The 16,903-nt window shown below is 36.2% G+C and overlaps 1 protein-coding gene across 10 annotated transcripts in view; it reads left to right on the forward strand.

The window, feature by feature from the left end:
* ADAM23 (ADAM metallopeptidase domain 23) overlaps positions 1–16,903 on the forward strand; it is an 80,659-nt gene that overhangs the window by 47,178 nt on the left and 16,578 nt on the right. For all 10 annotated transcript variants that reach the window (XM_048953805.1, XM_048953807.1, XM_048953804.1 and 7 more), the window contains 14 exons: positions 260–426; positions 2,938–3,022; positions 3,773–3,863; positions 4,782–4,830; positions 5,045–5,144; positions 7,252–7,323; positions 8,032–8,118; positions 8,364–8,444; positions 9,839–9,889; positions 10,354–10,417; positions 11,662–11,767; positions 12,559–12,678; positions 13,451–13,619; positions 15,208–15,319. In XM_048953805.1, coding sequence (XP_048809762.1) covers positions 260–426; positions 2,938–3,022; positions 3,773–3,863; positions 4,782–4,830; positions 5,045–5,144; positions 7,252–7,323; positions 8,032–8,118; positions 8,364–8,444; positions 9,839–9,889; positions 10,354–10,417; positions 11,662–11,767; positions 12,559–12,678; positions 13,451–13,619; positions 15,208–15,319 — 1,354 coding nt within the window. The remainder of the gene's footprint in view (positions 1–259; positions 427–2,937; positions 3,023–3,772; positions 3,864–4,781; positions 4,831–5,044; positions 5,145–7,251; positions 7,324–8,031; positions 8,119–8,363; positions 8,445–9,838; positions 9,890–10,353; positions 10,418–11,661; positions 11,768–12,558; positions 12,679–13,450; positions 13,620–15,207; positions 15,320–16,903) is intronic.

Raw genomic sequence — 16,903 nt, forward strand, 5'->3', positions numbered from 1 at the left:
AAAAAAAATGAAGGAAGATAATTTATTGGAATTTTTTGTTGTTTTTTGTTGTTGTTGTTGTTATTTTTTGTCCTGTCAATCAGAAGTTAGGTTGATGAGATGATTAACTTACAGGAAATCCAAGGCATTACCAGCTAACTGTTTCCCCGTGTTTCCCTCCTGATTTATCCCTCTTGTCCTTCCGCTTTACTCTTACTGGCTAACTGTGCATGTCTGACCCAGTGTTCTACTCCTGTGCCTGTCCTGTCTCTGCCTTCAGATATACAAGGAACAGCTGAACACCAGGGTGGTCCTTGTTGCTGTGGAAACTTGGACAGACAGAGATCGTATTAATATTCACCCTGACCCACTGCAGATGCTTCATGATTTCTCCAAGTACCGGCAGCACTACATCAAGCAGCACGCTGATGCTGTGCACCTTCTCTCGTATGTACTGTTACACAGTGATTAAGACTATTATTGTTCTACCTACTTTTCTGTCTATTGCTTTTCTGTACCTGTCTTTTAATTACCTTTTTGCTTGATGCTCATTACATCAACATCTGCCTGCTTTAACAAGTTATACCTATTTTTAGTGCATTAATCTATTTGTAATGCACGTAGTATGTACCATGGTCATATTTATATGTATGTATAATATAAGTGCAAAATGAAAGCTTAATGTCTTTGCAGCCTGGAGACAGTGTCAGACAATTGAAATGTCTCCTGATGAGCCCTTAAGGACACTTGCTTTTCCTAATGATCTGTAAGGCACAATGAAGAACAGGAGAGGGCAGGCTGACAGCATTATGTGTTGCTGCCAGAACATGTTTATTTACACATGTAGCTACAGTTGCATGTAATGTAAGTAACATGTAACTGCAGTTGTGTTACTGTAACAGTAGGAGGTCTCTTCCTGCAGGGATACAATAGACTCTTAACATAGGCGCTGCCTTTTTGAGGGAAGGGCAGGTTGGGCAGTTAGCCACAACATCAACCTTGGGCAACTCTATCTATTACTTCACAGCATAGTAAAGAGAAGGAAGAGTGTGGTTCACTGTTAAGCATAAGGATTTTAACCCTTTCCCAGCCACACTGCAGAGGGTGGAATAACAAATACTCCTCTTATTATTCATTTTTTACTGGGGAGGATTAAGATAAAGGCTGGAGGAAATTCTTCATCCTCTGTCATAGCTGCACTGCCTTAATATAGATGCTGAAACAATACTAATTTTGTTTCTCATTAGATATGCAAGCACTGATGATGTGCACTTTAATTACTTTTATGTGTGTATTGTCTTACTTGCTGAATAGATGTTCTAACTCTCTAACTGTTGTCTTGATTGTGAATCAAGATTCTTTTGTAAATGTAAAGTTTCAGCTTTTAGGAGTGACAAGTGATTGAAGACTGCTACAGGGACCTTGTCTGAATTTCTTCCTGCTTCAGTATCTGAAATCTCAATTGCTATTAAGTGATATTTTATAAAACAGTATCTTTGTAAAAATAAATAGAATAAGCTAAATGTGGCAGCGTGAGGTACCAAAGAAGGTGAAATCCATAGCTGAGTGAAAGATAAGAGTGTTCAAAGTAATAACACATCTGAAAAGGATAATAACCCAAGGCTGGGGCTGACTTTCCTGAAGGTATCTGTGCATCTGATAAGATCCCATTTGATGCATGCATGCTGGGGTCAATTGTCAATTTTACTACTTTTGCTGTTTATGTTGTTCAAAAAACAAAAAAGTAATAGTTATGGTAAAATCTTTCCCACAGTGTTCTGAAACACTGTTATTCCTCAAAATAAAAAGTAGAGATGACATTTTTATGAGTAGCCATTTTTATTAAATGGAGCAGCGAACACTGACAGTCTAATATTATTGCACTCATATGCTAACCAAATTTGAGAATCATAGAATGGCTTGGGTTGGAATGGACCCAATATCTAGGATATCATCTAGTTCCAACCACCTGCAGCCATGCCAACCACTAAATGAAGCACTTCACTTAGCACGTCCGTATTTAAATCTGGAGTTGAAACAGAACTTGAATGGTTTTATTTTAGATGTATCACCATTGTGAATGATCATTTCAGTACAGAATTCCTTCTTGACAGATTATAAACTGGAATACAGAATCTCAAGGTTTGAGAAGGCCTCCAAGCTGATCTAGTTCAATGATCATCCCTCTGTCACCAGTATTTCCACACAAAACCATGTCCCTCAGTACAACATCTAAATGTTTCTTAAACACCTCCAGGGACAGTGACTCCACCGCCTCCCTGGGCAGCCCATTCCAGCACCTGACCACTCTAATATCCGACCTGAAACTGGTGCAACTTGAAGCCATTCCCTCTAGTCCTATTGCTAGTTACATGGAAGAAGAGGCTGGTCCCCATCTCGCCACAACCTCCCTTTTGATAGTTGAAGAGAGAGATGATGGCCCCTGAGGCCTCCTCTTTTTCAGACTGAACAATCCTGCTTCACTCAGCTACTCCTTGTCAGGCCTCTGTGCTCCAGACTACTCCCAGCTTTGCTGCCCTTCTCTGCGCATGCTCCAGGGCCACAATGTCTTTCTTTTAGTGAGGGATGCAGAACTGAACACAGTACCTGAGGTGTGTCACCTCAGGAGGAGGTGTCACCTCCCTGCTGGTAAAGTATTCATTATTATATTTTTAGAGGAAATGCTGTTGTATTTTCTTAGCAATCTGCTTGGTTTGTTTCTGGCTGTTTTGACTGTGGGTTGGGACTGATACTGACTGTTAAAGATAAAAATAGTGGTTTTTGGCTGACGTTTGTGTCTTACCTCTTTTTATGTCAGTGTTCTTTTTGTAAACTTATACCAACCGTTGATGTTAGATGAGCACTACTGTGTGTGTAATGTGGAAGTTTAATATTCGGTAAGTTCTTGGTGCTCAGTGTTAACATGTTATGCTCTTTTTATTTTTGTTTGTTCATAAGGAATGTGACATTTCATTACAAAAGGAGCAGCTTAAGTTATTTTGGAGGGGTTTGCTCTGTGACCAGAGGAGTAGGAGTGAATGAGGTAACTTTTTCTACCACTAAATTGAAGTAAAATAGAAACTTTTATAACCATAGAGTTCATATGTTTCAGTATTCAGACTTTAAAGATCATTCATATATTAAAAAGATTGACACTTTGCAGCCAACCTTCCTGTGTTATCACTAAAGTTCTGCCCACTACGCATTTTGTTTAAAAGTGCATCCCCTCTATCTTCATTTTACTCTCACTGGAGTCTGAAATTTTTTTAGCATATTTGGCAAATATGGACCAAAAATCTCAGAGTAGGACATTTGAAATATAACACCACAATTCCTTCTAGGTTCTTTTACTGTAGGAGGTTTGGTCTTCTGATGTACTGATGATGTAGTTCTAACTTTTTTTTTAATTTTATTTAAAAGCTAAGATCATTAAAGCTAGCCCCTGTGTATTGATATTTTTCTTATTAATATTTTTAACCTCAGTGCAGTCTTAGATCTAGTCTGACAATGACATGTTTTGACATGGACTAATCATGTTATACAGTAATTAAATTGCATGTATATATATATCAAACAGACTGTTCTCTGTAGGTTGACCAGTGTACAGGATTCCCCTCAGAATAAGAGAGGAGGATTTTTTCTGTGAGGTACTTCATTGTGTTCATTTTTACTGTATGCACAAATAATTGTGACTGGCTGGACAGAGTCACTTTGTGGAATACTAGCTGCATAGTAATGCAAAATGAGCTGGCATTGTATTCATCTTTTTCTTTTTTTTTTTCTTCAAATGTAGTATGGCCTCCCATTAGCCATGGCACAGGAATTAGCACAAAGCCTTGCCCAGAACCTTGGAATACAGTGGGAGCCAGCTGCCAGGAAACCGAGTATGTACATGAATATGGAGCCACCTCTTGTCCTTCTTACCTCAAGCTATAAGAACTCTTTACTTTGTAATATTTGAAATGAATGTCATGCTTATAACCAAAGAATGAGAAATTTTGTTTTTTGAAATGTACTCACCAATATTCGAGTTTAACCAAGTGAAAATCTCTAGTTTAGCACTTGTTTTGCAATGACCTCAGCAATGTCTTGAGTTAGGAGGTTAAATTAATAATCAGCGTTCAAATGCATCATGCAAAAACACTGCTAGCTTAAAAACCATAGACCAGACCTAAAAAGAAACAAAGAAAAACCACCTTACTTCAGATGAAGAAATGGAAGAATCTGTAACCTAAATGACATTTGCCCAACTTGGTATCTGGCTGCTTCACGTCTACAAAATTAGCTTGATGTGGCCCTGACACATTACAAAAGCTGCTGCAAAAGTCATTTTGGGGGCTAAAGAAATTAAAGCAATTTGGTTATGTTATCTCTTTGTTCCTTCTGTAAAACTGAGTAATAAGAGTGACTTGATTGTAGAATCACTTCAGAAATCTGTGAATTAGGACACAATGTGAAGGGAGCAGTTGTAAAATCACTGTTACTGTGTGTACTCACACTGCCTGTGCTGAGAGCACATGGGGAAGAATCTTGCCCGCTATGTTTAGCATTCTAAACTGCCTGAAACACTGTGTTAAAAGTGTGCACATTTGTATGATGGGAAAGGACCACGTTAACTTTAAGTATATTAATATTTCTTCAGTTGGTCTGTTTTTTAGGGCTGAATAGCCAAGCAGTCTGTTAATTTTTGTACGATTTGTATAATTAGTCATGGTCCAGTTTATTGTGAGTACTTTATTTTTATTGCAAGGGTATTTATAACTGCTTTCCTTTTCTGTTGTATTTTGATCTTGTCTGAGAAGAGTGTGACTGCACTGAATCCTGGGGTGGTTGCATCATGGAGGAAACAGGGTATGTCATTACTCTCAGTAACTGAGCGCTCCAGAATGAATTCATAGCTTACATTCTGACATTAACATTTATGTACTGGACGTCGTCCGTGTGTTTTAGTACTAATAAATGAAAACCTGCAAGAGATTTACAGTACAAAAAATGGTATGATCCCTCTGCCCCCTTCCAGTTGATATTTCAAGGCATTTACTCAGCTGATTCTTTGTTATTTTAGGGTATATCATTCCAGAAAATTCTCCAAGTGCAGCATAGCAGAATACAAAGAATTTTTACTTCGTGGGGGAGGTGCCTGTCTTTTCAACAGGCCAACAAAGGTAATAAACATGTTGGTAGTCACTACCTCTGCTAAACATAGTGAAAATGAAATTGTTCCACTAAAACATCTGTTCTCGGATTTATTAAAACATCTGTGTGCATATTTTCTTGAGGCTACTTGTGGTTAACTGGATGTTCACTTCCATAGCATTTAAAAGTAACTTTAAGAGGAATCATATAATATGTTTTCTATTAATTCCTAATTTTGCAAGTAATGACAAACCTTGCAGTTGATTTGCGTAGCTAGACACACATCACTTTAGCATAAAGGCACTGCCTGTTAAGCTGGAAGTGGTGCAAAATAAATCCAGAAGTGCATGCTGAACGTTCACTCAATTCTTGAGCTTTTTGCTTTATGTTACTGAAAGGAATGAATCTACTTCTTAGTTTGTTAATTGGCAAATAAATAGTTTACTGCATATAGACAGCAGCAGCTTCTGTTTTTACTGAAGTTCATTTCATTGCTGATGTACAATTAACAAAATGTAATTTATAATTATTTCCTTGTACCATCCATCCATTTTGTCATTAAAAACTCAGCAAGGTCATATTTTTTTCTATGGTGACGCGAGCGTGACATCCCTCTAAAGCAGCCAAGTAGTGTAAAAATGCTCCATGTGGCACTTTGTTCAAATCAATCCAAAGTATTAATACTCTGTTTAATCATGATGTCAAACTTGCTGTCCTTGTGGAATTCAGCATCACGTGGCCCATTAGAGTGTGTTTTCTGTGCTACGGAAAACTACCTTGCACAGTTAACTAAAAAAATTTGCTTGTTGGTGTTTTTTAATCTTTTCCTCAAGTAGCAATTTTTGCTTACAGAATAAGAATGTAAGGATTAGAGAAAAAAGTAAGTAGAGAGAAAGGAAAAAGTGTTTTATCTTTTGTGATTAAAATAGGATAATTTTCTAGTAGGGCAATATGAAGTAATTATCAAATTGACTGCATACAGAATAAAAATGTGGTTTACTTGGGTAAAAATGGTCCCAACAATGGTTGAAATTCCCTTTATATGTTACCTGTGTTAGTGTTTTGCAGCCTTGAAATTAAAGGAAATAACTGGGGGGAAAAAAAGTTGTATGTCATTTTCTAATCTCATAGTTTGGAGGTAGAAGTCAGGTGGAAAATAGCATGTTTAACTTTAGATTAAAACATGCTCATGTTAAGCAGTCAGCATGATGCTGACTTTTAAGGTTTGGATGCTAGCTTTTTAGTTTGGCCCTGATGTATGTGTATGTGCTTTTTGTTTCTTGCAATTCTCTGACCCTTTTGATTATCTTACCGGCTGCAGGCCAAATAACCAGGTCTGTTCAATGGAAAACTGAATTTCAGGTTCTGAATAGCAGATCTTGGTGTTTCCACAGGAGCATAGGAGTGTCAATTGCTTACAGAGAGGAAAAAACAAAGAAAGAAGTAAAAAATCAATTTTCTGTATTGACATTGCTAGACAAGAAAGTACATGTGCTTACTGTTTCACTATACTTTTGATTTGGCACCCAAAACTGTATGTTCTATTGATTATCCATGTAGTTTGTGCTTTCTTTCCTTTAAATGAGGCATTAGTGTTCCCTCTGTTTATTCTTTAGGGAGTTTTAAAGCAGTTTTATGTGATTAAGCTCTGGTCAGCTCTGGCTGACTTCACCTGTAATAACCCTTACCGTCTGCAGGAAGTATCAGGTTGTTATTGGCAGTAGATATTCTGAAGAGAGAGAAACAGGGAGTGCGTGGAGAGTTGTAAAATGGATATATGAGTGAAAAATGTAATAAGAATAAACTAGTTAAATACTGTAACTGAGAAATGGGTAAGAAGATGTAAATTTAATAAATAAATAAATAAATAAATCAGTTATACCTATGATGGCTTATTGCACAGTGTCCTGACTGCCTATTAGAGCAGCTGAACTGAAGAACGTTCATAGGGCCTTGAAGTTTTAGCCCAGTGCTGTGCATAAAGGCTGACAGGAATTTTGATTTTACGTTATAAAAAAATCACACTTGTAGTTATCCTTAGATTTTCATCTACTATCGAAAAACACAGTTTAATTTGTGAATTACAAAGAGTTATTAATTGTTATTAATTGGGTTGTGGTGCTCTTTTGTTTTCAGCTCTTTGAAACTACTGAGTGTGGAAATGGTTATGTAGAAGCAGGAGAAGAATGCGATTGCGGTTTTCGAATGGCAAGTAAAGAGTTGCATATAATTCTCACAAAATACATTAAGTTAAATGATTGGTAAGAGAGGAGGAAAGGTCTTGGAAATTGACCTGTTTTGCCTTTTGCTATGAAACAACTCAGTGGAAGGACTACATTAAACATCATCTTCCAGTGAGAATGAGCGAGTGCAAAGCTGAGATCTGACCTCAGCTGTCTTCCTGTCATTCTGTGGGAAAGGACGTGCTGTTTCCTCATATATTTTGTAGAATCATTTACCCCTTTCCTTTCCCTGGACGCTGTGCCTGCAGTGTTAGGTTCCTCGCTGGTGTGCTGGAGATAGGTGTTCGCATTCAGACAATATGAGGAAGCTGTTGTTTTCTTCTCTAATACAGAATTATTTAAGATCTGTTTTGCAAAAGTTTGCCCCGTAGCCTTGAGTCCTAGTTCTGCTCTTTTAACATAGTTAGTCTTCTTAATTGTTTTTCTGCACTGTGCTATGCTGCACCTGTGCCGAGGTTTCAGAAGGTATGTATCTCCTTATTGCAATAGCATGTATGCCACTGTTTTCCCCTTGCTTCACTATCTGAGCATTGCAAAGGATTCTTCCACCTTATAATTTCAAGTTGTCAGCGCTGATTTTTTTGTGCTGGTACATGATAGTTTGTTGGAAAGATTGGGAAGAAAAAATTATTTTAAATAGAAAACTAAAAAGACCACTTAATATTTTCTTCAGGAATGCTATGCAGACTGTTGTAAGAAGTGCTCTCTTTCTAATGGAGCTCACTGTAGTGATGGACCCTGCTGTAATACATCGTGTCTTGTGAGTATTGTAGTTTGCGATTCTTCCCAATTGTCATTTACAGTCTTTAAAAGATGAAGAAACTGAAATCTTTTTCATCACTTGGAAATAGTTATTGAGAATGTGTTCTGACCTTAGCCAAAAACAAACAAACAAACAAAAAAACCCCACCACAAATATATATGAGCATTAAAATGAGCATTCATTCCAAACTGGAATTTTCCATTTTGCTTTTACCTAATCTTACTGTATTCTTCATTTTCTAGTTTTTTCCACGAGGCTATGACTGTAGATATGCTGTGAACGAATGTGATATTGCAGAGTTCTGCACGGGAGATTCTGGCCAGGTATGTAAGGAGCTTCTGTGCTCACACTGTTGATGTTTATTTGCAAGAGAAAAATCCAGACTAACAAAATGCAGTGTTGTGCGCTCACAAATAACTGTGCTGGGGGAGAGAGAGGGGACTGTTTTTTTCATTTGGTCCAAGCAGAATTTGTTAAACATAAGTACACAAACCATTAGAAGCTCAGTAAATAAATATTAATTAAAAATATAGCAGACTCAAAATATGATTTTTCTTTTAAAACTTACGTGAGGGTTTTGGTATAGCTTTTATCCCAGACATCCTCCTGTATTCTATAGAATAAGTACTGAGAATATACTGCAAATGTGAATAGGTTCAAAGGCAGTAACAGTAAGATTTTAAGAGATTAAATGGTTTGAAATGCAATTATGTAAAATGTATACACTTACAACAAATTGGGACTAAAACGCTATCTTTTTAAGAGTTCACTTGTGATAATTTTAAAAGTTCTATGCATTTCTGTTGAAAATACTTAACTAGTAAGCTAAGCTGCCAAAAGGTTGGGTTCTTTAAGATAGTCAACACTCAGCACATCTTCTATTTGCAAAGTAATTTTGTTTGGTTAGGTCATACGTGTTCCTTTTCAGTACTGCAAATTTTGCTTCAGGATTACGTAAGAACGTCTTTACTCTGCTGCAGTCATCTACTGCATCAAGTTCTTAGCATTGAAGAAATAAGATTCAGGGTAGATCGCGTGGTTCTTTGTGTAATTATAGATGATGATACAATCATAGTAACATTTGAGACATTCACACTTACAGATTTCATTGTAAGCCTTTCGTTCTGTAGATGGAGGGTTTCTTTATCTAGAACGGCTGCTCTGGAAGTGGCTGTGATGTATGTTACAGCACTGTGTCCTTTTCAAACCTTCACTGATCTCTTTTTGATGAAGAAAAGCACTGAGTCTGGTCTACTCTTAGCTTTAGTAATCTGAGGCTTCTGGAGCTAATGAATTCTTCATACCAAAATTTTCCAGTGCCAAGAGAATGTGACAGTATGATCATAATAAAACATGTCTCGAGTCTGTGGGGAAGTAGGCTACCACTAATTTCTCTTAATGGCACTGAAATGAATGCAGTGGAAATGTTGCATGAGCGAACGTATCCCCAGATATTAGTTATCAAATATCCTGTTCATGAATACATTTGTTTTGATTTTTATTTTGCCCCAACTCCTTAATTTCTTCTGGGGATATGCAGGAAGTTAGAATCAAGTCTTGTTTTTGTGGCTCAGGAAGTTAATTTCTTTGTTTTTATGAATAGCTATGAAAATTCCTGCAGCGATTACATTACCTACTTCCTTTGTATGGTTTGCGTATTTGAGACCATGCAATCTCCATATGTCATCTTCTGATGTATAATCTTTCTTTTTTTAAGTGTCCACCAAATCTTCATAAACAAGATGGATATGCTTGTGATTCTAATCAGGTATGTGATCTTCTAAAACCCCTGCATATCAACTAATACAAATCAACCAAATACAATTTTTTTTTTTTCTCTTAAAACCTGTCTTCTGTATTTATGCACAGATATTTGCCTTTTGGACATCGATGTTTTTCGTGCATTATACACTCCATGAATAGTACAAATTTGTAGCTTGAGCAGAATCTGTGTGGTATCTGCATTTTGAATGTAGATATATAATCCATGTAGATACGTTCTATATGACTCTGTAAATGAGAAGTATAAAGTAGCTGTTGAAATTGCTGTGCATCTTAGGCATCAACCAACTTTGAGAATCTGAGCAAAAATGTGTACTCCATCTATTCCAACTCATGAAAACTTGCACATCCCAAGATGTGGGTGAAGAATAAAATTGGACATTTTGTCAGGGGTGGGAAAGGAAAGGCGAGTGCTCAGTTCTCATTGCTAACCTGTTGTGTTTTGTTTAGGGACGTTGCTATAACGGTGAATGCAAGACAAGAGATAATCAGTGCAAATATATCTGGGGATCTAGTAGGTTGACTTTTCTTACCTTAAACATACTTTATTTGCAGTTAATTCTTGTCTTTGATTGTATGTTTACTTTTTGTTCTCCCTGCTGTAAGTGTAGGGTTTCTGTAGGCTGCTGTGTGAAACTGGCACGATTGCCAAGTGAAATTTCAAGTTGCACGCTTATTTGGCAGTGATGACAATGAGACATGGATAGAACAGTAAATACTTAACCCTCATGGGGTTAGATGAGATTAGCAACTTCAAAACAGTGTTATGGGGAGGGAAAAGTGGGTTTGAGGATGTCTGTTTTTTTATAGATCCTGACAGATGTTTTTGGTTGTTCTTGTTGCTTTCTTTTTAATGACAGTTTTCAGTTCCCTTATCTTAGCACTGGTTTCATGCTAAAACTGCTTCTTCTAACATTATTATCTCATCCTGTATTCAAGAAAGTTAATACAGTAGTATAAATTTAAATATCCATATCACAAAATTAAGCCCAGATGTGTTGGATAAACTTGTATTTGTGGACTATGCAGCTGACAGAGGATAAATGTTCTGTTCAATGACTTTGAGACAGTTCAGCAGAGGATATCCTGTACTCAAGGACTGAATGTTTTCTTGCATTCCATCTAAACATAGCTGCAAATGCTGATGCTCCCTACTTGAGACTGAAGAATCTCTGCTTTTTCAGGGGACGAGAGGGGAGAAATATAGCTTTAACATTTCTTGTCTATCTTAGCACAATAAAAAATATGCTATATAGGTGTAAAATTGGATGGAGATAAGATTTTGTTTGTGTTCTGATGCCTTTTTATGTGTTATGCTGCCCTCTGATGCTTATTTTATTGATAATATTAAAAACAATAGAAGTTTTGTTAACTAATTTGTTTGCGTCTCACACGTTTATATTTCTATCATTTGTTTTGTTTTCTGTACATTGATTTTACTGCAAATGACTCTTATTTACCCTTTTTTGTTGTTTTCTGCAGTGGAAAAAGTTAGATTAACGTTATATGGAGATGTTAAGAAGTAAACAAAATTAGACTACAGATAAATCCAAGTGAATAAAACAATAGTCACTGAAAGGATTGATTTTTAGAATAGTTCCAAGCAGATTGTAAACACTGAGGATTACCTTAGAAAAGCCACTTGTAGGTGGTGTTGGTGTGTTTGGTATTCCCATACCAGAAAACTGCTGCAATAAAATATTGTGCAGACTTTCATAACCTGTGAAATTCCTTTTTTTTTTTTTTGTTCATCAACAGAGTCTTCAGGATCTGACAAATTTTGCTATGAGAAGCTTAATACAGAAGGCACAAAAAAAGGAAACTGTGGAAAGGATGGAGACCGATGGATTCAGTGTAGCAAACAGTAAGTTTGGCTTAGTAGAGCTGATTTCTTTCAAAAAGAAAGATTAATAATGGTGTATTTTTTACTTTTTCATCAGTAATTCAGCAGTGTTTTGCATTATTTTGAATCTTCTCCCCTTCACAATGTTTGCAGCTTGAAAAAGTACCATAGGTGTTTCTGAAGAATCCATGTGCAACTCAGCACTATGCTTTTAAAGAATTCCAGATTTAAAAAAAAAAGTATAAAATAATTTCAATGTTCTCAGAGAAAGTAGGGGCTGAGGCAGCAAAAAGTCACACTTTTATATCCAAATGCCTGAGATTTGGTGTGTATATATATTTTGTACGTATAAATACTTATAAAAAAATCCACAAATAAAGAATGTACCAAAATTAACACAGGCGCTCTGCGCATTATTATTACTATGTTTCTGTGTTCCTGCAAGTGAAATAAAAAGCAATTAAAAATTCAAACTTCACATTAATGAAAAATGTCGAAGATGTTAAATGTACGAAAATGTGATGTAGCCTGGTGTTACGAAGCTGCGTACGGTTTGGTTCCTTTCCATTGTAGTACAGAACATGGATGAGTTGTTCACGTGAATGTGATATAAATATTGCTCACTGGCACATTACAATGCACGCCTACTTGTTTCTGCCTCTTGTCAGTAGTACTGTAGTTCCAAACTTACACTCTGAATGTCTGCTGTCTGGCTTATGGCAATGTATTACCTACTGTCATCAGCAGCATTGTATCTAGTCTTTCTTTTTTTGCAAGTCTACTTCATAACTCTTCTGTTTTTGTTTTTACAGCGATGTTTTCTGTGGCTTTTTGCTCTGCACTAATCTTACTAAAGTTCCACGAGTTGGTCAAGTTCAAGGAGAAATTATCCCAAATTCTTTTTATCATCAAGGACGAATAGTAGACTGCAGGTAAAAGATACTGCAGTGTTTCAAGATGATTTTGGTCTGTCAAATCTAGTTAAATGAAGATAAATGTATAAATATATTATTTAAAAATAATTGATATCTTACAGTGAAATTATTATTCTGAGTGGTATTTCTTGTGACTAAGAGAAAATATTTCATATTTAAAAAGGGTGAAAAGTGGGCTGCCCTCTCAACCCTTCTATCTGGACTCCACAGTAGCAAAATTGCGTGGTTGAGAGTTTGATGTTCAGCATTATATTTTTCTGGAAAAAAATAATTGTAACTGCCAAAGACCCATAGATTAAAGATAATATCTGCAGAGAAATAGCTGTACGAAAAGTGATGGTTGAGAGAAAGGGAATTGTGAAGAGTGGTGACCAGGTAAGATCTTAAGCTACGGTTCATTCAGAGGGCAGGTAAATAGGTTTTAGTTTACTGTGCACACTACTGGATTTATATTTTAAAGATATTGTCAAAATTACTGTCACGCAGAGAGTGCTCTATTAGAGAGATAGAACCTGAGTAATCAATGATTCTTAAGTCTTCTGTTATTCCACAAAATTGTGTATTTGCTTCATTATCTAGACTTCTTTTTGGTCCAACTACTTCAACACTTTGTCCGTGCTATGGACAAAGATTGTAATTTTGTTTGATCTTCCCATGTGCTTTAATGTGAGAAAGTCATGAGGATTTTACTATCTACACTGACATGTTTAATATTTTCAAAAGACTGCAGTCATAATACTAATATTACCTTAAAACTTATTTCTCCTAGTGGTGCTCATGTTCTTTTAGATGATGATACAGATTTAGGTTATGTAGAGGATGGAGCTCCATGCGGTCCTCAAATGATGTGTCTGGACAAAAAGTGCCTGCCAATTCAGTCCTTGAACATAAGCAGCTGTCCCATTGGTTCGAATGGAAAAGTCTGTTCCGGTCATGGGGTGAGTCTGTGCCTGCAGTTTGCAGCTGAGCCTCTCCAGCTCTCTCTGCTAGATGTGATCTTAATGTGTACCCTGTGGTGTTTTCTGCTTGCAAGCATTCCTGAGACCCGTTGATCTGAAAAACAAACAAAACAAGTTAAGATTCTGGGGAACGTTGCCATTCTGTGAAGCAGAGACAACTTTGCTTTCTAAAATAGCATCAAATTAGACCTGCAGCTATATCCAGAGTGTCGCTGCTATTATCAGGAAAGTTTTACTCAGTTATTGTAAAGGCTTCTGTAAAATGTTATCCATATTTCAAGCTACTTCTCATCTTAAAGTTCTTCCTGTATACTAATGCCTTTATTAGGTTGGTCCTGTATTATACCTGATGACTTAATTAAAATTGTAAAAGGCTGAACCTAAACAGAGATGATACGAACATACTTCATGAACATACACAAATTATAGCATTTTACACTCAGGTGCATTATATTCTTCTAGCCCTAAGTTTGTCTGTCTTCAGATGCTAATGTTTTGAAGAACAGATCCACTGCTGTATGTCTTAATGGTAAGATTGTTAAAAATCTCTCCAGTGTAGGATTCAGTGAGCCTGTGATAGTTGCCTAAGGATCTGAATTTTGTACATAAAAGGCTTTTTTTTCTTGTTATGTGTAACTGAAAATGAGAGGCGAATCTGAGCCCTGCAAAGTTAAGAAAAACTATAAAAATGGAATGTAGAGGATCAAGAAGAGATCTAGAAATCTTGGTATGTTTGAAAAGCAGCACTAGTCAGACACCTCTGATACCTTTTCCGTTTCAAGTTATTCTTAAAGAATACTTCAGTTGTTCAAACCCGTAATAAGATGCATTTGTTATCATCTTTCTAGATAAGTTTCTCCAGTGAATACTTCAAGAAGCAGAGTAAGATAAAAGTTAAATGAAAAAAAAAAAACAAATCACAGATGCTATTTCTAATCCTTCGTGCACGCATTACTTAGTCTGACTTTCTGATATTGTGTTCCAGTGTCCAAAAGATATTATTAGCTGGTACCTAACAGTTGATTTTCCTTTGAATCCCTCAGTCAAACAGTCAAACTTCCTTTTTTGTTTTGTCTAATTCTCACGTCCTCTCATGATGACAAATGCACTGAAAATCTTAGTTTTTCTGTATGGAAAGAGACTGTAAAACAGAGGCTGTAAAGCATGACCAAATCTTGAACATTTTTAAATATGAATGTTTGTATTCTTTCAGGACGTCCAGACTGAAGCTCTAATGACTGTAGGTAATTTGTTAGTGGATCAGATTTGTTGTCTCTTACATCCTGTGCAGATGTGAAGTGCAAATGATGATGGAATCACTGGGAACTAGCATACAAGTATATTTATACTTTTCCTAGCATATAAGTATATTTAGAAGGTTAAAGCAAACTTACAGGCTACTGGTGCATTGTTGCATTGTTATACTCTTTCTAAACATTGAGTGCGATTGCTATAACATATGAACAGATAAGTTTTTATTCCATAAATTAACTACCTAATTACTTGTTAAATAAATTTAAATAACAGCAATTGCTTTTTAACTATATTTTATTATTTTCTTTTCCAGGTCTGCAGTAATGAAGCCACTTGTATTTGTAATTTCTCCTGGGCTGGGACAGACTGCAGTATTGATGATCCTATCAGGGATACTGGTAACAAGAAAGATGAAGGATCCAAGGGTTTGTGTGATTTCAGTTTTGATATTATTGCAAATATTTATTACTCTTTGTGCGTGTGTGTGTCAGTACCGCAGTAAAATTCTGCTTCATGTAAATGATGTAGGTCTTCCTCCTTTGAGAATTGATTAAACTATTTTTCTAATTTACATTTTGGGGAGATCTCAGTAGGTAGCAATATGCAGTTTCTTTTTATTTTTTTTTTAAATCTTTTTTTTCAGGGTGTTTTTTTTTGTATGTGTGATTGGAAGCTCACTAAATGTAGCTCTTCTACTTTACATGTCTGAGTATTTATATTTTATTAGAGATTTCCACTTCGCTTAGCCATTCTCACATAATTCTGATACTGTGGAATAGGAAGAAGTGGAGTGTTCCTGGTGAAAACAGCTTTGGTTCTGGGGCATTGAGATTTCAAGGGATAGGAAAAAAAAAAATATTCAGGACTTTTATTATTCTTACAACCATTATTGCTTACTCTTGTTTATATAGAAGGTATTCAGTTCAGCTGAATATGAGGAGTTATTGAGGAAATAGTTAATCAAAAATGTTTTCCGAAGGGGAAGAAAGGCATCTGAGATTCTCTTTGACTTCTCTGCCTTGGACTGTCTAAGGTTTTTAAACTTTTCCTGTCATCAGGACATTGCCCTTATCAGACTGTGTTCATCCAGAATTATGTGTTTACAGATAAAGCAATAAGCAAATTATAAACCTGAACAAAATTTTGCAGCTAAATTGCATTTCTGAAGTCTTCAGACCATTCTATAAAGCTGATGAAAAGAAGCTTAAAAATGTAGTACTTACACTGCAGTTGATCACTCTTTGAAGTGTCCGGGGTTTCAGAGGAGTTGGACTCAATGACCTTTGTTGGCTCCTTTCAAACTGGGGATACTCTGTGATTCTATGATGAGGAGGCAGAATTTTGGTGTGTCCCTCTAGAATTGCTCCAGTTCTGTCAGGTCTGCCATAATCTTTTGGTCCAGTGGGTTCCAGTAGAGCTTTACCAAGAACTGTGGAAGAGGCCATCTCAGAACAGGTTCCTAGCATGAAGGAAGCTGTGTAGAGCAGTCTGGATTTCTCTTTGCAAATATTTGCAGGTACTTCCTGGACACCTAACCCTGCTGCAGCTCTTTATAGAGCTGCCTGTTCATACGCTGTCTTACAGAGATTCTTATCATTCCACTTTCCTAATGTTGAAACACTGCTTATAAAATCTGAAGTACTGTGTTGCTGGTTTCCAAATCCTAAGCAGTTATTTCATCCTGTTTAGAGAGAAAAAAAAAAAAAAAAAAAAAAAAAAAAGCAACAGAGGAGGTATATTCATCTTGGTTAGATTCTGGTAATTGAAACTAATTGGTATAATTTCAAATGGACAGACATGTAGTTTATACTCCAGTTTTCAGTGGACTCCACTGAAAAGAGGGAGAATATTTTTGTTACAATGTGATTCAAAGAATTTCAAAAAAGGAATTATTTTTGTATGTTCTTATAGTAATTTATTGATGTTGAATCACCTACAAATGAATTTAGGAACCTGAATACTGACAGATACTATAAACTCCTTAGGTGTGTTAATAGAGGATTCCATTG

This window comes from Lagopus muta, chromosome 8 (assembly GCF_023343835.1).
Source record: "Lagopus muta isolate bLagMut1 chromosome 8, bLagMut1 primary, whole genome shotgun sequence".
NCBI lineage: Eukaryota > Metazoa > Chordata > Aves > Galliformes > Phasianidae > Lagopus > Lagopus muta.